General features: G+C 39.3%; 3 protein-coding genes across 5 annotated transcripts in view; 2 read left to right on the top strand and 1 right to left on the bottom strand.

Moving 5' to 3' along the window:
• LOC107094648 (tubulin beta-1 chain-like) overlaps window positions 1-2545 on the bottom strand; it is a 13846-nt gene extending 11301 nt beyond the window's left edge. The window contains exons 1-5 of one of the 3 annotated variants that reach the window (XM_015390429.1): window positions 2419-2545; window positions 2080-2188; window positions 1610-1720; window positions 525-769; window positions 75-401 (exon numbers count right to left, since the gene is read on the bottom strand). In XM_015390429.1, the coding sequence (XP_015245915.1) occupies window positions 75-401; window positions 525-769; window positions 1610-1720; window positions 2080-2188; window positions 2419-2475 (849 nt within the window). In that variant the 5' untranslated portion in view covers window positions 2476-2545. Of the gene's footprint in view, window positions 1-74; window positions 402-524; window positions 770-1609; window positions 1721-2079; window positions 2189-2418 lie in introns of those variants that run through there. The other 2 variants (XM_015390420.1, XM_015390411.1) reach the window with 2 other exon arrangements.
• Window positions 2546-3341: 796 nt separating this feature from the next.
• nrde2 (NRDE-2, necessary for RNA interference, domain containing) lies at window positions 3342-12958 on the top strand. The gene is made up of 19 exons (XM_015389935.1): window positions 3342-3437; window positions 3859-3952; window positions 4103-4279; window positions 4379-4519; window positions 5560-5825; window positions 5971-6185; window positions 6545-6769; window positions 6916-7105; window positions 7185-7318; window positions 8571-8691; window positions 8909-9084; window positions 9182-9353; window positions 9664-9884; window positions 10039-10525; window positions 11052-11419; window positions 11523-11662; window positions 12324-12465; window positions 12557-12628; window positions 12718-12958. Exons 1-19 carry the CDS (start codon window positions 3374-3376, stop codon window positions 12841-12843), a joined length of 3531 nt encoding a protein of 1176 aa, XP_015245421.1. The 5' UTR covers window positions 3342-3373; the 3' UTR covers window positions 12844-12958.
• A 2734-nt stretch (window positions 12959-15692) lies between these two features.
• Window positions 15693-22697, top strand: LOC107094827 (calmodulin). The gene is made up of 6 exons (XM_015390685.1): window positions 15693-15824; window positions 20626-20656; window positions 20750-20893; window positions 21166-21272; window positions 21363-21498; window positions 21589-22697. Exons 1-6 carry the CDS (start codon window positions 15822-15824, stop codon window positions 21615-21617), a joined length of 450 nt encoding a protein of 149 aa, XP_015246171.1. The 5' UTR covers window positions 15693-15821; the 3' UTR covers window positions 21618-22697.
• The last annotated feature ends 1834 nt before the right edge of the window (window positions 22698-24531 follow it).

The following is a 24531-nucleotide window of genomic DNA, read 5'->3' as shown; positions in this document are numbered from 1 at the left end:
CTTACAGGAACCGGAATCAATAAGAACCGGAATTGTTCAAATTAAAGCCCAACCCTAATGGTGAGACGGCCTCCTCACCTGTACTGCTGACTGCCACGGCTCGTCAGGGGGGCAAAGCCTGGCATGAAGAAGTGTAACCTGGGGAACGGCACCATGTTGACAGCGAGTTTCCTCAGATCGGCGTTAAGCTGGCCAGGGAAGCGCAGACAGGTGGTTACGCCGCTCATGGTGGCTGAAACCAGGTGGTTCAGATCACCATAGGTGGGTGTGGTGAGCTTCAATGTACGGAAGCAGATGTCATACAGGGCCTCGTTGTCAATGCAGTAGGTCTCATCAGTGTTCTCAACCAGCTGGTGGACAGATAGGGTGGCATTATAGGGCTCCACCACAGTGTCTGAAACCTGCCACAGAAAGATGAATAAAAGACGACACAAAGAGGACAATGGAACCGAGGTTAAGATTTGAAGGAAGCAGTTGTAAGGCAAAGCTTCATATCAGGACATATTTGAATGCAGGATATAAACCTTAGGCGATGGCACAACGCTGAAAGTGTTCATGATGCGGTCTGGGTACTCCTCTCTGATCTTGCTGATTAGAAGCGTTCCCATGCCAGATCCAGTGCCTCCTCCGAGGGAGTGAGTCAGCTGGAAGCCCTGCAGGCAGTCGCAGCTCTCCGACTCTTTCCTCACCACATCCAGGACCGAGTCCACCAGCTCAGCTCCTTCAGTGTAGTGGCCTTTAGCCCAGTTATTACCAGCACCACTTTGGCCTGTTACAAATCAATACATCATGCAAAAGGAAAAAGAAAAAAAAAAAGGAAAAAGTCAGCTTACTTTATTATAAGTCAAATTCTTTATTGAGAGATACATTCAGCAGCTGATAGACATAGGTGAGGTCAACTGTGAAAAGATTGATATTTTATATGAATACATCTTTTTTATATTACTTAAGGTGTAGTGGAGGATGTTCTTTTTCCGGGTGGATCATCAAAATAAGTGGTCTTCCGAACTGTCAATCATTCTGATGATATGTTTACGTAAGGCCTACCTACTTGCTCGCCCCAATTTCCACTTACCGGTGGTGAGTCTGACATAGTGAAAAAAATTGCAAATCTTCTTTTGGAAATTAAGCTTGTTTGAGCGATGGAAACAGCAACTTTTAAACAGGGCGTGCAAGAGAAGAAATGGGCTCCTGCACGCTCTCACACACGTTTAATAGGTGTTCCCTCTTGGACACGGTTACAGGGTTGGATTTAAAGTCGAGAGGGAGGGTCTTTTCACAAACCAGCAAAAATCCTCAACAATATCTTTAAAACTCAAATTAACTCAGGTTCACTTTTTGGGTACAGTCTGCAAGAAACCTTTGTGTTGACAAATAGAATGCCTGCATAAGTGCTCAGGTTCTATCTAGCACAGCATTCCACACTAAATTATTAAGTTATTAATTTGAAATTAAATATTTTTTCAACCTAATTAATAATCCAGTCACAATATACTTCACATTAACATGCAGGCTCTGTCAGATAAATTAATGGTTCAATTTTGTGGGAAAGTCATATAAAGCAGATTTATTTTAGGTCAGAACACAAAGTTTACAATGGTATACTCACCAAAAACAAAATTATCAGGTCTAAACACCTGACCAAAGGGACCAGACCGGACAGAGTCCATAGTTCCTGGCTCCAGGTCCACCAGCACAGCACGGGGGACATACTTTCCACCTGGTACATAAAGCAGGGGTGGATAGTTATTAATTGCACAAGAACACTTATATTATGTATCTGCCTGACAAAAGAAAAACCAACATGACTGTCAAGAATCCCAATTCAGATGTTACATGAAAACAAATTGCTGCACATTGGTAAGAGAACTAAATATATTCCTCATCAAAAGCAGTCATCTCATATTTCCCACATGTTTGGGAGCCAATGGGGAGTTTGGGCGACATGGAAACCGTTCCTTAGCAACCATTGACTTCTAAGTTGGCGACATGAAAGCGATCTATCTGGTGGAATACGATAAATGTATTTTCTTTTCTTTACAGAAAAGCATGCCAAAGTGAAGCAAAGTAGAAACAAACCCGATGCCTCGTTGTAATACACATTGATCCGGTCTAACTGCAAGTCGCTGTCTCCGTGGTATGCCCCAGTTGGATCAATGCCGTGCTCATCACTTATCACCTCCCAAAACTACAGTCACAAAAGTCACAGAATGAAAAAAAAAACTCAATCAACTGATTTATCATTAGTGAGACTTATACAAAGTAAAAGAAACCAACAGCAATAGTTTCTTTCTTTCTTTTCTAGCAAACAGCTACGTGACTAACTCTAATTTAGCAGCCCACAAAAACTAAATTCAACTTTTCAGACATTGTCCCTACAAATGTAAACCTCACTTTTACTTATAAAAGTGTTCTAACCTTTGCTCCAATCTGGTTGCCGCATTGGCCAGCTTGAAGGTGGACAATTTCCCTCATTTTTATTGAGATAAAGACGCTTTACTCGCTCAAAGATCTGCCCGCCAGTTTTACCTGCTCTGCAGTTCCCGTAGAGAAATATAAACAGAGGAGGTTGGAACGTTACCAATGGTTACCTACTAGGTACATCTGATTGGATACATCAGACTTCAATCAAACTGAAAACAACATCTAATTGGTTAGTTTAAATCCCCAACAAAGTTTGATTGGAGGGATCTGCAGGCCCCAGGTTACGTTGCTTTTTTTTTTTTATTTAACCCAAACAAACCAAAATCTCCGGTGTTTTTTCTTGTGTTTATCTTTTAGTAGTGGGGAATGTAAATGTGTAGGGAAAGGGGAAAAAGGTAATACATATTCCAACAAGATGCCCAGTTCATGTATTGCCATAGCAATGAATTAGAATAGAATGAAATAGAATACAATATAATAGAATAGAAAAATCCCTTTATTGTCCCACAATGGGGAAATTCTTGGGTTTACAGCAGCCAAAAGATTATAGAAAAAATGGTCACACAGATGTGGACCTTAGAAAAATGTATAACAATAACATAATAGTGAAGAGTTAAAAAAAAAAAAAGTATATATATATATATATATATATATATATATATATACAAATATATATTTTTTTCTTTTACTGTTTTTTTATGTAACATTTTCCCGGTGTATTTTACGTTATTATTGTGTTATTAATGGATTTGTATTGCATTATATGGGCCGCTTTATCCATTTAAGACGATATTTATAATAACTTTGCGCATATGTATTCTGTGATTTTGCCTGCATTATTTTGTATGCGTTTATATTTTTTTTGTATTTTTGAGTCCTATGAAACGCCCGTCATATGACGTCATATTTTTGCGACTATTTACCTCCGACATTTGTGCGACGCTTAAATATGGCTCTATTTCCAGCCTTTGCCGAAGTCTCGAAAAACAGAGTTGAAGAATCATCATCCAAAGGTGCTTTCACATATCCCGCTAACATGTTTTAACACAATTTGTTCGAGTTATTGTCATTTAGTCTGTGAATTAGATTTAGTTTCCATTTTTTGTGAAAGCTACGTAAGACAGCATAGCCTCAACTACTTAAGTGTTAACTCTCTTCGGATCTATTTAATACCAGCTTCTTCTCGAGGTTTCTTTTTAAAAATCTGCATTAAATATGAAAGGATTTTCAGTCAATTTAAGAACTCTGACATGAACCTAGCTACACATGCAATAAACCTTTTAGGAGACTAATAATAAAAAAAAAAACACGTTATATTTAAGAGTATAATTTTCAAACTGGTATTTCGTGCCTTGAAAAATGTTTGAAGCTGCTTACATTTGTTAGATCCAAGAAGTTTTGAAATCATCTAACCAATTTATTCATTCCTTCCAGAATTAGACTGGCTTAACAATAAGAGCTTTCAGACTGGAGATGCTCTTTCCCTTCACAATCGGTTTTCAGAGAAGCCAAACCAGAGGGAGGAAAGGTAGGATTTTTGTTTTTCTCCAATTATAGAAGGCAATCTTTCTAAGATATCTCTTAAGGGACATCTTTGAAATTATTTTGTTAGTCCAACAAAGATCTAGAAATACTGCATAGAAAATTAGAAAGGTACAGACTGTTCTTTGATTTGTAGTGTTGAAAAGGATGACGCGTCTTCTGACGAGGAGGAGAGGGGTGATGGACCATCAAGGAAGAAGAAAAAGAAAAGTGAAAAAAAGAGGAAAAAGAAGAAAAGTCATAAAAAGAAGAATGGGTCAGACTCTGAAACCATCTATCCCAGCGATCTCATAAAAGAAGAGAAGGGGATAAGGTGAGTAGAAATATTTCTATTTTTTAAAAAGTAAAAAACTTTTTAGAAAAAACTTTCTTTCATTTTGTTTATATGTATTTTTTATGTTTGATCATGCAGGGAGCAGCCGGTTTTGTTAGGAAGTCGTTTTTCCTGGTTGGATGATCTGCAGTCACCTACGGAGCATCCATTCTGTGTGGACTGTAAACCGGATGCAGCCAATTGGACTTATAAGTCCCTGTACAGAGGAGATGTAGCAAGGTAGCACAATCATTCTCCAAAGATATTAAATAGAACTTTAATTCTCACCTTTTGGCCATAATATGTGACTAACACTTCTTCATAATATAAAATATATTCTTTAGTTTTAACATTTTAATTTTGCTTTCTACATTTTCCTGAAGATGTTTCTTGAAAGTCAATTCCAACATTTTCAGATCCACATATTAACAAACAAAATAAAGCATGGATGAACATTTTTATTTCCAGATTACATTCCTTTCCCAGTTGTCTATTTCCCAGTTTTGTTCACCAACCTTCTCTGTACAACAGAATCAGATTTATTGCAAAGTAGGTTTGCACTTACAAAGAATTTGGCTTGGTGTACATCTGGGTGTAAATATACTAGACACATCTACCGTCTTATAGTTTTTTTTCCCCAAGTTCTGTATGTATAAAGTCACCGCTGTAAATTGTAATTCATATTGAACATTAATATGTACTTCGATATAACATGATCCGGGGTACTGGGACTAGCTTTAAGAAATGACTAAACATAGATAAAAATATTTTAAATTCCTGGACCTGGTTTGTCATTTCTTAACAGTTATAAACATTAAATTCAATTAAATTAAGCTTATTTAGACTCAATCTAAAACACATTTAATCTTGAGTCACTTTTAAAAAAAATTCAGTCTAATCATTATGACAGATTGATTAGAAATTTTCTATCTAAGGAAACTCGGCTGATTGCACTGAGTCACTGACTCCACAGGATTTGATAAACATCTGGTGACAGTAAACAATCACTTGTATTGTGTTGTTGACTCTGCAGCGATCTCTCATACCAAGCATGCATTCAGCAACAGTGGATAGAAAAGACATACATTTTAACAGGAAATGAGCATCCTTTTGCCAAAGCAACCCAGAAGAATAATACTGCAGATGTTCAACAGCTATAATTTATCAAAGACTGAACTAAAACAAAAAAAAAGTCAATTTGAAGAAATGAAAGATTATCAGATTATAAACTAAAGGTCATTCTTCTTTCTCTACTCATTTGTGCCTGTCCCCCCCCTCAGGTATAAGAGAAAAGGAAGCTCCACTTTGGGTCTGGACTTTCTCCGGCAGGGAGTCAGCTGGGAGGAATCCGAGACAAAGAAGAAGAAGAAGAAAGCCAACAGTGGGAACCAAGATGAAAGATACTTTTCAGTAGCCACTCGAAAGCTGCTGCGGAGTGAGGCTCCCGTTTCTGTCATTTCTGTCACTCCAGAAAGTAGTGATGTAATCAACTCAAGTTCTTTCCTCCCTCTGGGTGATGCTGAACAGGAGAGCATGGGACAGTCAGGTAATGGTTTAATGATGTTGACACTTGCAGCAGATCTGACTGAAGTTTTCATTGTAATATAAGTACGGACCAAATATTTAGACTTAAGGGCACTAAAATATTGCTTTAAATGTTGTTTCTTCTCGTCTTAAATGTTTAAAATCAGGTGACAAAGCAGAGACATCAGTAAATCCCCTAGGCGTGTACGATTCCTCCACTGCCCTCTGGCTGCAGGGGAAGGGACTGCAGGGTGACCAGAAGCAAGAAACAGAAACGGAGGAAAAGTCAGGTTATGCGGTTGGACGGACCGAGGAGTTTAACCGGCGGCTCAGAGAGCAGCCAACAGACACACAGCTGTGGATACAATTCATTCGATACCAGGTAAAGGAGGCATTGTTGGGCTTTGAGCTGAATGGAAGTGAATCCAATTTTACTAATTTAGAAAGATCTCCATTAAATCTGTTAAATCAGGTTTTAAAATAGGAATTCATATTCACCAAAAGGCTCTTCTAATTTGAAAGTGAACCAAATTTTGCTTTGACAGCTGATTGTTTTCTGTGTTGTGAGAAGTTTCTGTAATAATGCAACATTTAGTCTGGCTTTAAAGCAGCACTTCAATGAATTTTTGGAGCTCTTAAAGGCTTAGTTTGATAAGGCCTGCAAAAGATGAAATCTGGATGTAAAGGTATTGTCTTTTATGTATTTACTGCTGCTTCTGAATGTCTGCTTCTGTCCCCTAGGATGAGTTGAGTACAGCTGCATTTAGAGGGGATGAGGAGCAGCAGGGAGGTGATTTAGCAGAGCGACGTAAGTCCTCCTACAGGGCGATCCTGGAGAAAAAGCTGAGCATTGCAGACAGAGCCGTGGAGACCAACCCCACCTGCATCGCTCTTCACCTTGAGAGGCTCCGGATCTGCCAGGAGCTTTGGGAACCCTCCGCTTTGGCTAAAGAATGGAAGAAACTGGTGAGTTACATTTTGTGGTTTCATTTACTTTTTTTTTTTTATTGTTTTTTTTTTTTACAATAACTGACAGCTTTAGACAAATCATTCTAACTCCAGAGACGTAGAAACACTTGGGTAATGCTAATTGGAGTTTTACTATATTTTAGGTGTTCCTCCACCCAAACAGTGCCCCTTTGTGGAAGAAGTATCTACTTTTTACTCAAAGCTACTTCAGCAGCTTCACAGTGACAAAGGTCAACTCATCATATGGAAAGTGTTTGAGCACGCTCAGCTCTGTGAGAGACGGCAGCATGGTGTCTCACCCAGCTTTGCCTGGAATCGAGGACGACATGCTGGGTAAAACATTACTATCTGTGACTAAGTGTTTTTTTTTCCACTATTGTGACCATGGGTGTTTGTTTTATTTTGTGTCCAGATATCTTCATCCAGCAGTGTCATTTCCTGCGGCAGTCCGGTCACTCTGAGAAGGCCGTTTCTCTTTTTCAGGCCATGATGGATTTTACTTACTTCAAACCTGACAGTGTGAAAAACCTTCCCACGAAGCAGCAGGTATGCACATGAGCACACTACAAAAGAAAAGTATGAAAATGTATCCAATATTAGCTGAATTTCTATGTATTCGTGAGATTATTTAACGGAATTGATCTTTTTTGTTCAACAAAAATAAGCTCTTTTTTTAGACTAAATGCCCAGCCGGGTCTCTGAAACCCAGCCCCTTTAGGGAGATTGGACCCGCTTCTACTCTGGAGTGGGCAATTTTAAATAATTAATCATTTTAAATACTTGCATTGTATGAGCAAAGTACCTTTTTAAGGTCTGGAAGAAGACATCCTGCCTTAAATAACAGTAAAGTAGGACATTCAGTACCAATAAAGAAGCCATCAAGTCCATCAGAGCATGAAAGCTACATCTGAGCCGCAGTTTCTAGATAATCCTAAAGCAAGTCTTACATCTTCTTAGACTGAAAACATGTCACCGTATAAACTGTTTAAATATTGACGCCTTCCAGCCTATCTGGAGACCAACCAAGTGAAGCCTCCCAAAGAATATATTTAATGTCAAATAAGATTAAGAGATATTTTTCCACATTACAGAGATGTTTGAAGGTGAGGTTTTCAAACCTAACAACACACACTGGAAAAACAATCTAGAAATAAGTAAAAAATTTCTAAAATTAAGTGTATTTAGCCCTAATTTGAGTAGGTAAATTAGATGATTTGCCAATGGAGTGAGTGTTTTTACTCTTAAAATAAGATAATTAGATAATATGCACTCGAAAAAAGACAAACCAATTGTCTTTTCTTATTTTAAGTGTAAATTGTCTTGTTCCATTGGCAAAATCCAAGAACAAATGCACTTATTTTAAGAAAAAATGACTTATCTAGATTTCCATTTCTTCCAGTGCATTCCAATGGTTAAGTATGGTGATGGCTTTATCATGCTGTGGGGCTGTTTTGTGGAATTATAAGGTAGAAGCACTACCTCTAAGTTTAAATCAACAGATAGGTAGTTGAAACTTGGAGACAGATAAATGAACCAACAGGACAAAGACCACAAACCCTCATAAAAATGGTTCTGGAATGGATAATGCAGGCTAACATGAAAATAATGGTAAAGAGTTTGTGTTCCTTGGTAAAAAGCGGGGTCCTTGTCAGGAGTCCAGCCAATTAAATCTTCATCAGTTTTTCCAAGTTGGTGGCTATAATTATTGTGTGGCTGTGGTGCAACCTTCATGGAATATCTTAAAAACAAAAAGAGGCAGAGAATCTTAAAATGATCCCTAATGTTCCATTTGGTACAGGTTGATTTCTTTGAGACATTCTGGGACAGTGGGGAGGCGAGAGTCGGTGAGGTGGGGGCCAGAGGCTGGAAGGCCTGGATGACCGAACAAGAGAGAGGAGGATGGGTTCAACCCCCTGCAGGTAAAGTTCTCACAGACATTTCTCAGTAAATTTGAGGAAATGTTTAACATGCTTTTCTAATAATTTAACATTTTTTGTATTTAAAAAAAAAAAGAACAGATGCATGTGCATCCCTCCAGCTCTAAGATACTGGTGTGATACATAGTAGAGCTTGTTCTCATATCCTTAAATTAAACCTTAAATGTTTTAGTCTATATATTGTTTTTTCCTTACATAGAGGAAGAAGAAGAGGAGGAGGATGAGGATGAGGAGGAGGTGAAGGATAGGAGCCTGCCCAGAGGAACCATCTGGTTGGACGTGGAGTCATCCCGGGAAGCATTGCACTGGCTGCCATGGAGACCGGACAAAGCTAAAGGCCAATCAGAAGAGGACTGCGAGGACCCAGACAGACAGGTGCTTCTTTCTATGTATCCTGTGTTGTTTGATGTCTCTGGTATAAATGTTTTAGTCTCATGCTAAAATCTGTGCCTCCTCCTTTCTCCATGTCCAGGTGTTGTTCGATGACATCGGCCCTTCCCTCATTTGTCTGTCATCACAAGAACTCCAGCTTCGGTTTCTTCTCAGCTTCTTGTCTTTCCTGGGTTGTCCTGTAGACTCTGTGCTCACCGCTGCCCCCTATCAGCCTAGCACATTCCTGGAGAACCTCTCTCTACTCACTCAAGGTGATGATGAGGGAAAACTGGATAAGCTCTCAATATTTAAATTATTTGTGAGGGGGGTTTATATACTTTGTAAATCTGGGTTATTTGAATGAATTAAGCGGCATCATAAGCTGTCAGAATTACATCAGCTGTTTAATTTAAAAGGGAAATCTTTAATTCCTACCTAACAATAAGAGACTCTGCTGTTCTGCTCATTATATACTTTTAAGAGGTTGCTGTGGCTAAAAAGGTTTAGTGAAGCATGATTGCTCTTTAAAGCTGGAGGTGGTAGTCATCTACATTAAACATGTGTTTCAATCCTGTGTTACAGGTACTGAGCTTCAGCGTCCTCTTACTTCCTTCAGCCTCCCTGAGACGGGGATTAATTCTGTAGGTCATATGACCACTCTCCAAGGAACAAGGAAGTGGTTGGGGCTTGGGAAGCAGGGCGAGAAGTTTGTCACCAACGTGTTCAGCATGCTCCAGCCTGTCCTTCCTCCTCCCCATCGAGCCGTGCTGTCACTCAGCTGGATCCTGTACGAGAAGCTAAAGGTAGATATAGAGCAGAGCAGAACGAAGCTTCAGCTGAACTTCATCTTTTTGTTCCTTTTTGCAAAGATCATCTCTATTAGATTTATTTAAAAAAATCTACTTTATTTCCAGAAATCATGGATTTAAAAATCACATATTTTTCTGTAATTGTTAGGTTTTGCACTGTCTGCGCAGCGGCAACAAAAAGCGCCTTCGCATTCAGGGAAAGCGCAGCAAGCGGGTTGCCAAAAGACTCCTCAAAGAACCAGACAACCGCTCATCGCTGGTGCTGTGGCGGGAATACGCTCACCTTGAATGGTTGCTGGGGAACCTGGACGAGGCTCGGAAAGTGTTCACCACGGCGACAGCCTTGGGTGGAACCAGGGGGCTCAGTAGTCCAGCTCTGTGTGAACTGTGCCTCCTGTGGTCGCAGCTGGAGTTGGAGAATACGGTAAAGGAGTTGGGAGAAGTTAATGACGTCACAACATCTCCGGCTGTCATGCTGCTGACCAGGCTAGCAGAAGGATCGTCTTCATCCTCATCCTCCCAGACCATATCCCCGGTTTCCATTCTGAAAGCCAGGAGATCCTTTGAACAGTCTCTGAGCTCTAGCCTGTCATCTCTGGAGCAAAACATGCAAAATCCTCAGCTCAACAAAAAAGGTATGTTTTTAGTTTCTTATTACTGTATCTCACAATATTTAGCTTTACATTAAACACTAAAGAAATATAAGTATGGTGCAATCCAGAGTAGGTGCACAGCTTGTATAGCTTTCAACCTGCTGCCCCCCAAAATATCTCTATCATTACTGTCTAAACCATTTACATCAAAAGTTATAAATGAAATTTAGGATGTCTGCATTCTTCTTCTTTTATCCACCGCCATCTTTTTTTGGATTCTTAAAGAGGCCCTTACCACAAGGGGAACTGGTGAACAACTGTTGGAGAATTTTACACACCTGTTCCCCATTCACACCTGAGACCTTATAGCTGTAGAGTGTCACATGACACCAGGGCACAGTTTGGTGCTCACTTTTGTTTCCAGTGGTTTCAATATTGATGGCTGTGTGTTATTAATACAGCATGCACAGTATCGGAGGTCAGACAGATGGTTTGACGAACTAGTATCTTAAAAAAAAATGAGTCAAAACCTTGTTTGGAAGTCTAACCAGTTGGGTTCTTTTTGCAGCAACTCAAGATGACCCGCAGGAAAAAGAGCTAAGGTTACGAGGCCTGGTTGGCTGCTATGCTCTGTTTCAGTATCTAACAGTGAGCATCCAAGCTGCTATTGCAGTCTACAGCCAAGCCAGAGAGAGGATGGAGGAACTGCACCGCTCATTAACGCCTGAAAAGCAGCTAGACGGCAGTGAGACGACTAGCCGTCTTCTAGTCAGTCGGTTAGCTTCAGATTGTGAGGAAATAGCAGTGCAACAGGCGGCGCTGCTAAGATACAACAATAATGTTGGGGTTTGTCCTTTGGCAACACTGAGACAGATGCTTACCTCTGCCCTGTCATCCTGGCCCTGCAACGCCGCCCTGTGGAGTATATACATTCAGGTCTGTTCCTAAAAGAAGAAACACACATCATCATCCTTACTGGCTTAAATTAAAGCAGTGGACAGAAACAATAAGTAAATGTGATTTTTCTTTTTTTTTTTAGGTGGAGAACCGTTACCATAGTGCTGGCCGGGCCCGGCGTTTTTTCTACACTGTAACCAGAGACAACAGCAGCGTGGTACCCCGTCTGTTTGCTATTGTTGCTGAACAACATAGGAAGCAGCTGGTGGATGCAGCTCAGAGGTAAGACTGAAAGGGATGATGGGGTGTATGTCAACAACATAACACAATCAAAGGAAAGTTAACACAGTACCAAGGTTGAAAGACCAAAGCAGTACTGTGAGAAAGAGAACATTTAAGACAGTTTACAGTCTTCCTAGGAGCAGGCATCCCATAAAAACAGAGCCTCTCCTCTGACTCTATTGGCCTCAGTTTAAAAAGTTAATCAAGAGAAGATGAGCATGAAAAGACAGAAATACCAGCCTTTTTTTTTTTTGGCTGCAAAACAATAGGAAATAGTTCAGAAAATGTTTCTACAAAACAAGATTGCTAGGACAATCTCATTATAGACAGATAGTTTGGTCAATGCAAAATAACTTATTTTGGAGAACATGTAATACAGCTTATATGAATCGATTAGGATGGTGGTGAGAAATGTTAGACACAAGCTTGTTTTGTTGAAAAAATAAAAAAAATAAAAAGCAGTATTTGATCTCATATAAAGTCCAACTTTCAGGCATGGTGGTCTTTTTAGGGATGAAACCAAAAACATGGCCTTAGAGAAACAACCACTAATTGGAAAAAGTGTTTGTTCTTTTTTAAGAATAACTGTTTGGATAAAAAATGTTGAACGGTTAAAATTGATAAAAGATTGAATCCAATTGTCTTTAAATGTCAATCATAGGTCTTGCTGCTTGGATGAGGCCCTCCCCATCCTACCAGAAAACGGCCTCAGCAACCGAATCCGAGGTCTGTTCGAGGGCGCCGCATCAACAGAGACGGGTGCCCATTGCCCTTTAGTGTGGAGGATGTACATTCATTTCCTGGTGAGATAATAGAAACCTCAAAACATATTAAAGCATATTTAAATATCCAATTATGTTAAAGGAAACTTTTTGTGCTTTGGTTTCCCTGTAGGTGTCAGAGGGAAAGGCAGATAAAGCCAGAGGAATCTTTTACAAAGCCTTGCAGAGCATTCCGTGGGTGAAGGTAAAACAGACATGAAAAAATATCTCAATTCACCTATGTATTAGGGAACATGTTATCTAATATGTTAACACATTGTATGTATTAATCAGGGATTGTATATGGATGCGGTGCAGTTGTTCCCTGAGCACCTGCAGGAGTTTGTGGATCTGATGACTGAGAAGGAGCTTCGACTGAGGCTGCCTTTGGAAGAGCTGGATATACTGCTGGAAGACTGAGAACACCCCAAAAATCTTTAAACAACTTTAAACGTTTACAGATAGACTTTGAAGATTAACAATATACAATTGGTTTTGTTGTTCATTTTTTTGTGCACTTATTTTGATTAATAATAAATAAATGATAATGTCTTGTTTGTTGAATGTTTTCTTTGGCATCTCTTATTAAAATTTAACTTAAAGGAAAATAATAATATACCCTAAAACCCAGGAATAGATGTAGTTAATTTTATTTTATTTTACTTTCTACTTTGCAAACTTTCAATTTTAAGTTGGGAAAATTAGTTTTAATTTCCCTCTAGAGTTGTATATAGTTGCAAAGAACTTATTGTTACCTTCACTCTGAGGCTTACCACTTTATTAGGCAACACCTGTAGATTACCTGCGAATCATCGCCTGTTTTTTTTTTTTTTTTTATACTACGCTGTAGAGACAGTGGCCTCATTGCCGCGCCGTGGTTTGACGCATTGCAGATCTCCCTAAGCCAATCACAGGCCTCTTAACTTTATTAGAGTATGCGGGTTTGTGCTAGCCAATCAGAATACGTCTTTCAAGAGCAATGCCAAAGCCTCCTCAGAGCTGCAAGTTTAAACGCTTAGAACCGTATCCTTCCGCCTGCATAAAACTAGGCATAACATAAAATAGTCCGTCACTCTCGAGTGGCCGTGAAAGAAAGGTGGCCAAACAAGCGCGTGAGATGTATATCAAAGAAACGTGTTATAACCTTTTTTTAAAAAAGCATCTCTCTAGATCAGTGGTTAAAAAGACTAAGGCCACTAAACTTAAAAGCTGTATAAATCTGAATCCTGGAGAAGCAATAGATAGGTTAAAAAAAAAAGGAAGGCAGAACTAAATATTTTATTTGTAAAACAACTTTTGACATTTTTTTTAAAACTTGCAGTTATCCTGAAAATTAAAAATGTAGTTTGTAGAACCCCTTTTGGGTTTAGTCCGAGGTGCTGCAGACACCAGAATAGTCCATGTTTGTCTTCAAGTGTCCCCTGGTTATATACAACCCAAAGTCATTAATTCTCCACCGCCATGCTTAACAGTTGGTAAGATTTTCTTTACTCTGCTTTTTTTTCTGAGCATGGTGCTTTGCATTATGGTCAGATATCTAAATGATGGTGTATTCTGTCCAGAAATACATCCCAGATGCCTTTTGGTTTCTTCAGTTGCAATTTTGCATGCTTAAATTGTGCGCCACATTCTTTTTTTTAATCTGAGCAAGGAACAACTAAGTGCTTGGAAAGAAAAGGAAAATGATTAAACTGTTGTTTTTTGTTGTTTTTACACAGGTGGTCACATTTCTGATGATCAGATAAGAAAGTGTGTCAAAATTAACAGTATTATGTTGCTTCTTTCCTTCACTCAGTTCATTAAAGCAGTAAGATGTATCTGTTTTTTTTCCCCCATGATTCAGTATATGATAAAAACCAAATGTTTATAAAACTGACTATATGTTTATGAGCTAAATTATGTTTTTGAAAAATAAGCCTTGCAGCATTGTGGCTAAATATTGATGTACAGCTATTTAAATAATACAAAATAAGTAAATAAATAAAAATGTGTGCACATGCATAGAATTGGAAGAGGTTAGTCGAAATGTCTAATTCATACCAAAAGGGGAACAGGCTTTTATTGTGGATTGGGTATTGAAGAAAATCATTAATTTAGATAGTTTTTGTTTTCTGTAAAAATTCAAAAAATATCCACTGGACTTGGTTTTCAAGATTTGAAGACGTTTCACCACCTCTCCAGGAAGCGAAACGTCTTCAAATCTTGAAAACCAAGTCCAGTGGATATTTTTTGAATTTTTACGGAATGACTATGACCTGGATGACTGAGAACTTTCATCAGCATAGTTTTTGTTTCACTCTGTTTCCTCAAAAGGTGTTGTTCCCTCCAGTTTCACAGTTCTGTTTACTTTTAAAATGTTTCTTGTAGCACATTGATAATCAGTAATAATTTTAGAGAGCCCTACAGAAGAATCTGATTTGGGACCCAGACTCAGGTTTACATTATTCATTAAAGAACATCTGTAAATTAATTAAAGACAAGAATATTTTATCTTGTGTCAGTCAATATAGATCAAATAATCATTAATTTATTGCCAATTTTCAGAAACATTTCCCATGCGACTGTAGGAAAGAAACAAGAATTAGGACTGTTAACAGGTCCATAAAACTATCAAAATATTCCTTTTTCAGTCCAGTAAGGAGATTTTCAGTTTTTGTAAATCCTCCATGAGTCTAAGACCAAACTCTTCTTAATGTACCAACAAAATTTGTACATTACAGTATGTAGTTTAGGAGCTCAATTCTTTTTTCAACTGACTCCGCACATTTATCCTTGCTGTACCACATAACAATACAATAAAAAGAAACAATTTTTTTTCTTTAATAACACAAATAAGAAAAAAAATATGTGCAAGCAAAACAGGGATAGATTTACAATTTAATTACAACATTTATATTTAATAAATACCCATTATGAAATACAGTTTTTGGGTTTGCTGCTTGTTGGCTGGATGGGTGTAATGCTGCTGGAGACATTCTCCACCAAAAAGACTCAATTAACAGATATAGTTTCATGGCATTTCATTCAGGAAGAATGGGCCAAAATTCCAGCAAACTATAGTTAGAAGCTTGTGAAAGTATCACTAAAACTTTATGATTAAAGTGGTACATATAAAGCAGTGTTACAATTACTAAAATGTATCTTAATATATCGATCTGAGGAAAGTTAATATAACTCTTCTAATCACTCTTGTTTCTAGTATATATTTGTGTCTTGTAACGCTCCAGCACCAGAGCTAAAGTTGTGCTCCTCTGTAGTGCGGAGGGATACAGTGAGCAGTGATTCGCCTCTTCTCCCCGCCTTCAGCTAGCAGCAGCAGCAGCAGCGCCTCAGTGGCTCCCGTCCATTTCCTCTATCCTGAACCGCCGGCAAGCTAACAGCCCAAAACTCCCACAGATATGGTGAGTATTTAACCTAATTATACGCTGTAAATGCGTTCGACTTTGAATTAAAACCTTTTTGCGTTGACTTGGAGCTCCGCTGTCGGTCTCAGAGGATCGTTGTTAAAACATCTCCGGGTTCGTCCATGGGGCGACGCGGGTTGGACCGATTTGACAGCCGTTGAAGCTGCAGGCTATATTAAAAGCTCCTCGGTGTGAAATTACCGCGCACTGGTTCTGGTTTGATGTGTAAAGCACTACCATCGCTTGTGGTTTTTGTGGCGGTTCAGTTCGGCATCATGGCGTTTACCTCAGCGAGACCAATGAATGATTTTTTTTTTCCGGCATTTGACAGCCGCCTTGTCACTTAGGATAATAGCAAACAGGTTAAAATTGAGTGTATTATCGTCCTTACGCCCATGAAGTCACATTTATTCATGCTAATATGGTAGTTGTCGAATTAATTAACAAGATGCTCATTGGAATAACGTTGAAGGGAATTCCTTGCTTGTGTGAGCAAGTTAAAAAAAACGCTGAATGTGTGGACATATGAAAGGAAATGCAGTGTTTTTAAATAAAAAAAAAAACAAAAACAAAAAAAAAAAAACGGTTGGATGGTCAAAGTATGTCAGGTTAGTTTGAAGTACCCAGAGGTCAGGCGTGGTCCTTGCAGTAATGAAGCCCAGGGCTTGTCCCTCTTTCTGCCGCCCACCACACATTAATTGATCTAAATTGACTGGTGCTGGTTCCAATTCCAATATGGCGTTAAAAATGCCTCCTTTTCTATTTTTTATTTTAAGATTTTTTTACAAGTACAAAAAAATTCTATTATCTTGAAGGTTTATTAACTCCAGATTGTTTTAAACCATATGAGTGTTGAACAAACACAACAGGTTTGAACATTAACATGCAACACCTGGTCCAGTTGAGGTCCACACCCATTCAAAGGCAACAAATTACATTTTTGATTCATTAGTCTGTGAATCTAATCCAGACTTTAGAATCAGCTTTTTTAGAAAGCAACCTTTTCATACAATAGCTGAACTGTCCAGTCACACGTTCCGGGGCAGATCTCAACATGAAACAAACATGCAAAGCGGCAAAAAGAATTACGATTTTTTTTAGCTTTAATATCTACATTTAAGATTATTTTTTTAACACCAGACTAATAAAATTTTTTAATACAGAAATTTGTTTGATGTTTTAATATCTGCTTGTACTGCTTTTACTGAAAATGTAAAGCAGCAAATAAATTACCTTAAGGTAAATTTTTTTTGGCTGTTTTTAAATACAAATGATTTTGTTTATAATAGTTGTAAACTGCTCAAATCTACTTCTGATTGCATTCATGCTTTGCCACAATCTGCCATCCTGAACAAGCACAGGGTGATGGTGAAGAGAAAAGGCTCACTTTGCAAACCGTAATAAACTCAACCCGAGGGTGATGAGCCATCTGATGTGACCCACTGTGGGCTTAGAGGACAAAAAAGCACAGACAGGATCAGGGGGCGTTTTTAGACGGCTGCCTGGGGTGATGTGTCACAGTTTATTGCTAGCTGTAGCAATGAAAAGGAAGCTTTACAAGCTGCTAGTGAGCAAAGGTTAGCCCATCAAAACAACCAGGCTGCAAGATCATCTATATATATGTTTTTTCTTTTCTCAGGCATCATCCTTTGAGATAACCAAAAACTGAGTAGCATGGTGATGCTGTGACTCAAATAGCAGGGATTCTTGAACTCACTAACTCCTAAAAATGCATCTTACCAGATGCAACGAGATGCGTTGGCCTTTAATGAGAAATTCTTTGGACAAATGAAATGCAGTAATGTGTATGACGTTGCCGTGTAAACCAGAGGCGGTAGCAAAACAAACATGGCTGCTGCACCAGTTTTAGCTGAACTGTTTATTTTTAACAATTTTTGCCTTTGTGGATGGGAAGATGTTAGGCCGTTCCTCCCAACCAGATTTAGTAAAGAGTTTGATTTATCAGTTAACTCAGCTGGTTCTCAAATCCAGAATGCGATGCGTTACAGCTGCTGACACTGGGTAAAAACTTGATATGGGAGGCTGGTGCCACTTGATTCACCCAATCAGCTTGGAGATTTGTACTGAATGTGAATAAGAGTGGCTGCAAATATCTGATCTCATGTTAAAAATAAAAGTATTGGAGAGAGGGGGTATGGACAGTGGAAAATTAGATGATGATAAACCATTCAGTGTCCTGAATTTTAAAATCAGGTTGTTTTTTTTGTCATAGTTTGGAGATGTGGTATTAACAAAAATGAAGTAGGCTGAGCTGACTTTGTACAATTTGTTGTTGGGAGTAACCAAAATGGATGGATTTAGAAGTGAGCATTTTTATTACATGTTGGTTACTTCTGACAAACAAAGTTGGACTTTTTTTTTGACAAAGACAGCACCTATTCAGGGCATTTCTAAATCTCTGTAGGAATTTGTTCAGTAGAATAAATTCTGTCCTATAAGGGGTAGAAAAAATGATGAGGTCTGTCAATTTGTAACCTGATCTTAATTATCTGACATCCCTGTTGCTTTATTAAAACCTCAACAGTGCTTTTTGTCTAAATTTTATCTTATTAATAAGTGCATGGATTTTCTTTTTAAATATATCCTGAATTCCAAGTCTTTTATAAAAAAAAGTTTTTACAGAAAATGGGATGCAGGTCTTTAAAACTAGAAGATTGAATCAGCCTCTCTTAAGTGTTCAAGTATTGCCAAGTCATCTTTTTTTCTCCATAAAAAGTCGAGCCTTAAATGACACTTATAAGGTAATAAAATGTATCTAGTCAGTCTTGGTGACTCTCATCTCTGCTTGTGCCATCTGCTGTAACAGGAACAAGATCTTTTGCAAGGCATTTCAGCACCTTACGTCATTTGGACTGAATATCAGAAGCCTTAGCAGCTTGTTAACCATCTCTGGGCTGAACACTCATTAGTTTTCTTGCAAAAGCCACTTGGCTGTACAAACACTTTAGAAAATGTTAAGCCCCAGACATAATTTAAGATTTTTGCATAATTAAACTAAAAAGGATGAACATACATTTTGACATGCCCTGTCATCAGGGGATGAAGAAAATCTTTGTCGAGAGTTCTGTGAAACCAGGCCGGTATAAATCTATAACCTGATAATTATTTGTACCTATTGGGGCAATTTTTATTCAAATTTTTTTTTAAAGAGAAATAAGCTTTTGAAAGTTAATTTAAAGCAAAGCGGCTTTAACTCTGTTCTCAGGTACATCAAAGGGTTTTTGTGTAAATCACGTATTCACTGACTGGATGAAGTGACCCTTCATGCATCACTTAGGTTGGCTGACCAGTTAACTGATCCTCCCCAGGAGCTGTAACCGTAGCTCAGAGCTGACAGGCTGCAGATTAGCACATACACGCAGACACAAAAAAGCCTACCGACCCCTTCTGGTGTGGACACTTTTACTCTCATGCATTCAAAACCAATTTCCTGACATGTTTCGCTGACCTCCTCCGGCCTGGCCTCCTGGCCACCGCTCACACGATCTCAGACGCTGCTCACCTGGAGAACTTGAGCAGAGGGTGGACTCTCCCTGAGCATCTGTACAATGAAGCAATTGGACGGTACCACCAACTTGGAGTCAGATACACCGAAGGACGAAAAGTGTTTGCTCTCGTACGGCCACACATGGAAAAGGAATGGCATTTAGATTAATTAAGAGATTGAAAGATGGACATCTTACCAGGATGAAGTCAACAGAAGGACCAGCTGTTAAAGCAACTTTTCATGTAGATTATGGAAGACTGATCCAACTGTCAGGTCAGTCCGATCTGCTGGGACTGTGAAAACCTCCATCTATCGGCTTCTGGGAGAACCTGAACACCCCTCTGGCAGTCTACCAGCCACGTTGTCACCAGACGTCTGTCTTAACATATCCAGGAGGATCAAGGAGAACATCAGGCCACTTAAATCTCTATTAGGCACTTTATTTATGTTTGTTAATGCTGATAATGTTATTTATTTGTGCTTAATGATGTGAATGTTGTAATGCTGGGACACGCTGCTTTATGGAAAACCTCATTCTGACATCTTTGTTGTTCAGGAGGGAAAAATAGATGTCTGGTCATTATTTCTACCAACCACACATTGCTCCCTCCATTAAACGGGATATTTTACCTTACTGCCATTGTTCCCTCATCATGTTACCTCAGAAGGCAGCCATTTATTCCACAGAGGATGAGCTGGTGAGCCTGTCCACAGTCTATGACCTCTTAGATGAGCAGCAGCATTACTTGAAGGAGCTCATGCAGCAGCAGGAGAGGAACTACAGAGCTTTCCTGCAGATGTTGATGGACACTTCTTCCAGCCGTATGGACAGCCTGGTCCGGGAGATGCAGGACCTGAGGAACCATCTTCAGAGAACCAAAGCAGAGCTGGCAGAGGTTAAAAAACAGGGCATTCAAAATGGCAAGCGAGCAGAGTGTCTGGCTGAGAGCTTGGTGATGGTTGAGGGGGCGCTGGATAGGCGTGGTATGAAAACCGAAGACCGTGGTGGAGAAACAAAAGGAAAAGTTATGGATGTAAACCAGAGCGGAGGAGGAGCAGCGATGTTCAAGTTTGATGGAAGAGGAGTTGGAGGCAAAGTAACAAAAAAAACAGAACCAAAAGCTGCTAAACTGGTGGCAGACCTGACTGATATAAACTTTGAAGACTTTAAGGTAGTCAACAGATGGACATTGACCAAAGGGTTTGGTTACACTTGATGTGCTTTACTGGTGTCAATATGTGATGTCAAAAAGGCAGTTGTTGTAAATCCTCTGTTCTGTTTCGTTTCAGGCCGACCAGCTAACAGAAGAGCAGATTGCTGGTAAGACGACACAGAGGCTGTTTTTTTACTATTCAGCGTTGGTTTTTAGCATGGTGTCTTCATATATTATTATTATTTTTTTTTTTTCTTCAGAGTTCAAGGAGGCCTTCTCCTTGTTTGATAAAGATGGAGATGGTACCATCACCACCAAAGAGCTTGGTACCGTCATGAGGTCATTGGGTCAGAACCCAACTGAAGCTGAACTGCAGGACATGATCAATGAGGTGGACGCTGATGGTACGCTACTGACTGAGTTCAACCCTTCCATCGATCTCATGATATATTTATACCTCACGCTTAATTTGGTGCTGAGCATGATTATTGCGCAGCACCTACTTCCTATAGTTTTTTTTTTTAAGTTCTTTTTTGAAGACTGTTGACTGCAGTCCCCATTATTTTTATATATATATATATATATAAAAATCCTGGGGCATCATGGAAAATTAACTTAACATTTCCCAGGAACCCTTAATGGATTAAAAGAAAGCTGTTATGCTTGTGTTTGCCAGGCAATGGAACCATTGACTTCCCCGAGTTCCTGACAATGATGGCACGAAAGATGAAGGACACAGACAGCGAAGAGGAGATCAGAGAGGCCTTCAGAGTCTTTGATAAGGTGGGTTCTGGCTGTGTGTGCATATGTGTGTGTGTTTGCATGCGCTAATGTGATGTGCTTTAATTTACCAACCATGTGCGCCCTGTTCAGGATGGCAATGGATACATCAGTGCAGCAGAGCTTCGTCATGTGATGACCAACCTGGGAGAGAAGCTGACGGATGAAGAAGTAGACGAGATGATCAGAGAAGCCGACATCGATGGAGATGGACAGGTCAACTATGAAGGTATTGTAGAGATGCAACATGTGGCATTAACTGATTTTTTTAAAACAAAAACAATGCTCTTATTGGTTTATTTTTCTCTCTCTCCCACAGAGTTTGTTCAGATGATGACCGCCAAATGAACTGAACTTGCAAAGAATCAGTCAAATGTTTCACTTACCTCTTATTGCAAAAATCTACATTTAATCATACTGTTCTGTATAGACAATTTAAACTGAATGTTGGAATACTGAAAATCTGTCCATATAAACAAGTTAAAAAAAAGGTAAAAGAAAAAAAAAATTTAAGTAATCTGCATGTACTGGCTTGTATTCCCCAACCTCCTCCTCGCTGAGCTGACCAATCAGATCTCAGCTCGTTAGACGAGCAGCCTGTGCAGCTGGCTAGTTTGGTCGCTGCTTCCTGGTTCCATCTGCCTGAAATCATGATTATTTGGGTGGGTCACCTGCCTTTTCTTTAAAGTCCTGTTCTGTTTTCCTTTCCCTTCATGCATGCAGCGTTAACATGGGTTACTGTGGAGATCTCAGTGACAGAAGGCTGTTGTTAGGCCTCAGAGGAGGAAGAGCTGGTTCAGAGGGATGGGAGCGAGCGAACTGATGGGATGTTCGCTCGGCTAAATAATGTCAGAGACAGAATATTTTTAAGAAAAATTAAAATGGAATAAACAACTAATTTTAGATTTTGTGTTTCTGGCATGTCTATTAATCACTTTATCCTTACCTTTTTTTTTTTTTTTTTTTTTTTTTGAGGGCGTATTGCCCCTTTGGCAGTCTTTGTCTTATCCAATATGGAGGAATGGGCGGGCTTTAGAGGCAATTATATACAAGCACAGTTTCTGAGTCAATGTTTGCACCAATGCTTGTACCAGTGTAAGTATTAGTTCGGATGTTTACAGACACTGAGTAGAGTAAAATAAGAGTTATCTTTGCAGACTGGTGCAGGCAGTTGTCTTGTAGACTGTGCATGTATGGCTCCACTTGGGTGGGTGGGGGTGAGTTTCAGCTTAATGGGAGGGACAGGGTCGGCGCTTTGCAGCATTTCTACCTTGTTTTTGTGTGTGAGTTTGCCTGTGTGCGTGTGGGTGCAGCGCGGCCCGACCCAGTCCAGTCCAGCTGTTCTGTTCGGTTCAGTTGATCTGCATTCCAAGATGTACAATGCTAGTCTTTACATTTTGTTTTTCCAATAAAATATCATGAACTAAAGGTGCTGGGTGTTTGTGTTTGTAGAGGAGTTGACGTGTGTTTTCTCCCTGTGGATCCGCGGGGGTGGTGCAGCTTGAAGATGACTAATCAAAGCTTTCTGACTGCCTGTGATGTCCTGCCGAGAGCCCACCAAACATATCGTTGAAAGGGGCCTCGATTCTTAAATATAAGTTGTGCAAAATCCTCATAAAACCATGATTTTCCCCATGAAGGCTGGAAATCCTTACATTTTTAAAAATTGACAAATTATTCTGCGATTCATTTGGGTGTGTGTTGTGAAAACTGGATCACCACAAATGGTTGCCGAGGAGTTGTTGCTAGGCAACCTAAACATGGATGGAGGAGAAAGGGGCAGCAGAAAACCGTGGGAGTTCGAGGAGAAAAGCTTTTGACAATTATAGAATCAGAGGCAGCATAATAAACTTACAGAAACAACCTTATTTTCAGTGTGATTCATACCTCTATCAGTAGTATAAATCTGGACTGTAAGATACCAGGTTTTTGTACGATTCAGAATTGTCCAGGATAAGTGTAGGAGGTGCTGGATGCGTTTCTCACACTAGCTGCAGTTATGTAACTGGGGAGTAGTTTTTAGAATACTGATCCGTGCTGGCAGTCCCATTTTCTAATGTAGATTTTATTTTTGTATAGTTGCTTTCAACTGGGGACAAGACTAATTCCTGGTAATGTCACTGTATGAGAATATGTATTTAAGAAAATTATTTAAAATAGAAGTGTCAGGTAAAGTTTGGGTCATGCTGTGATCTCAACAGTCATCACAGCTCTAATTTAACGCTTTATCAGGAAATTTGTTGCAGCTGCTGTTTTGGAACATGGGTTGTGTTGACCCAGTTTAGGTCCAGCTTGAGCTGTTGTACAGATGGTTTCATGTTTGACCCTAAAATACCTAAAGCGTTCATTGACTGTAAGATCCACACTTCCTGTATCTGCATAACAAGCTAGGATCTTTACTGAAAACCATGTCAGAGTAACAAGTTTATGCTAATATGGTTATTATTCATCCAGATGTCTCCCTTTTGCCAAAGACATTCTCCATGACATCTTAATGCTATGCACCATTGTAAACCTATTACTGCCCTTATTTCATGCTTCTTTTTTTTTTTTTATTCCCTATGTTGTAACTATGGCTCAATGGAGCTAACATTCATGGAAGGTGTACTTCTCTTGCCAGTAAAAAGTCATGGGCTTGATTCTAGCTTACCATGAGTGACTGCAAGGGTCTGTGTATGAACAGGTGTAGATGAGTGACTGTTCTTCTCTTTTGAGGCCATTTTGTTGTATTTCTTTGCTTCTTGGTGTCTGGTTGGTGTTTTGATCAAGCTTTAGTTGAAAAGTTGGAGAAACATATTCACCCAAAATAGTTTGGGAAGTCTATAGCATAACTCAGAAACAAAGCAAGCCCAGATCACTATCCCTCCCACACCATGCTTAGCAGGTGCTGAGAGGCGTTCAGTCCTTTCCTAGATTTTAACATTAAACATAAGACTGTAGAGTCTTAATTTGTAGCTGTTTTTACCTATGAGCACAGCAGAGTCTGGCTTTCTGGTCAATTTGCTGATGTGATGGACTTCAAATGGTAAATAAACAGGCTTATAACTACACTGGGAGTAATGGGCAGTTGCTTATCCATTTCTCCTTTGCATTATGCAGAAGTATATTTCCTAGACCAGGGCCTAAAACCTGTGCTCTTTGGAACATCTGCGATGGCTCTTAATAGTGGTCTAAAATTATATAAGGAAACGACTAATGTAGTAGAATAAGGTATACCAGCCCTGGAAGCTTTATTGGCTTTAAAAATAATGTTTGACTTTTC

Source organism: Cyprinodon variegatus, unplaced genomic scaffold (assembly GCF_000732505.1).
Source record: "Cyprinodon variegatus isolate N-32 unplaced genomic scaffold, C_variegatus-1.0 Scaffold21, whole genome shotgun sequence".
Lineage (NCBI taxonomy): Eukaryota > Metazoa > Chordata > Actinopteri > Cyprinodontiformes > Cyprinodontidae > Cyprinodon > Cyprinodon variegatus.
Note: the sequence above shows the minus strand (reverse complement) of the source record. Positions and strands in the feature narration are given on the sequence as shown.

Coding starts and splice junctions, on each gene's coding strand:
- nrde2 (XM_015389935.1), top strand. CDS start 3,374: ATGGCTCTATTTCCAGCCTTTGCCGAAGTCTCGAAAAACAGAGTTGAA. Junction 4,520..5,559: donor TACAGAGGAGATGTAGCAAG/GTAGCACAATCA, acceptor CCCCCCCCTCAG/GTATAAGAGAAAAGGAAGCT. Junction 12,466..12,556: donor GGATGTACATTCATTTCCTG/GTGAGATAATAG, acceptor GTTTCCCTGTAG/GTGTCAGAGGGAAAGGCAGA.
- LOC107094827 (XM_015390685.1), top strand. Junction 20,657..20,749: donor AACAGAAGAGCAGATTGCTG/GTAAGACGACAC, acceptor TTTTTTCTTCAG/AGTTCAAGGAGGCCTTCTCC. Junction 20,894..21,165: donor CAATGAGGTGGACGCTGATG/GTACGCTACTGA, acceptor TGTGTTTGCCAG/GCAATGGAACCATTGACTTC.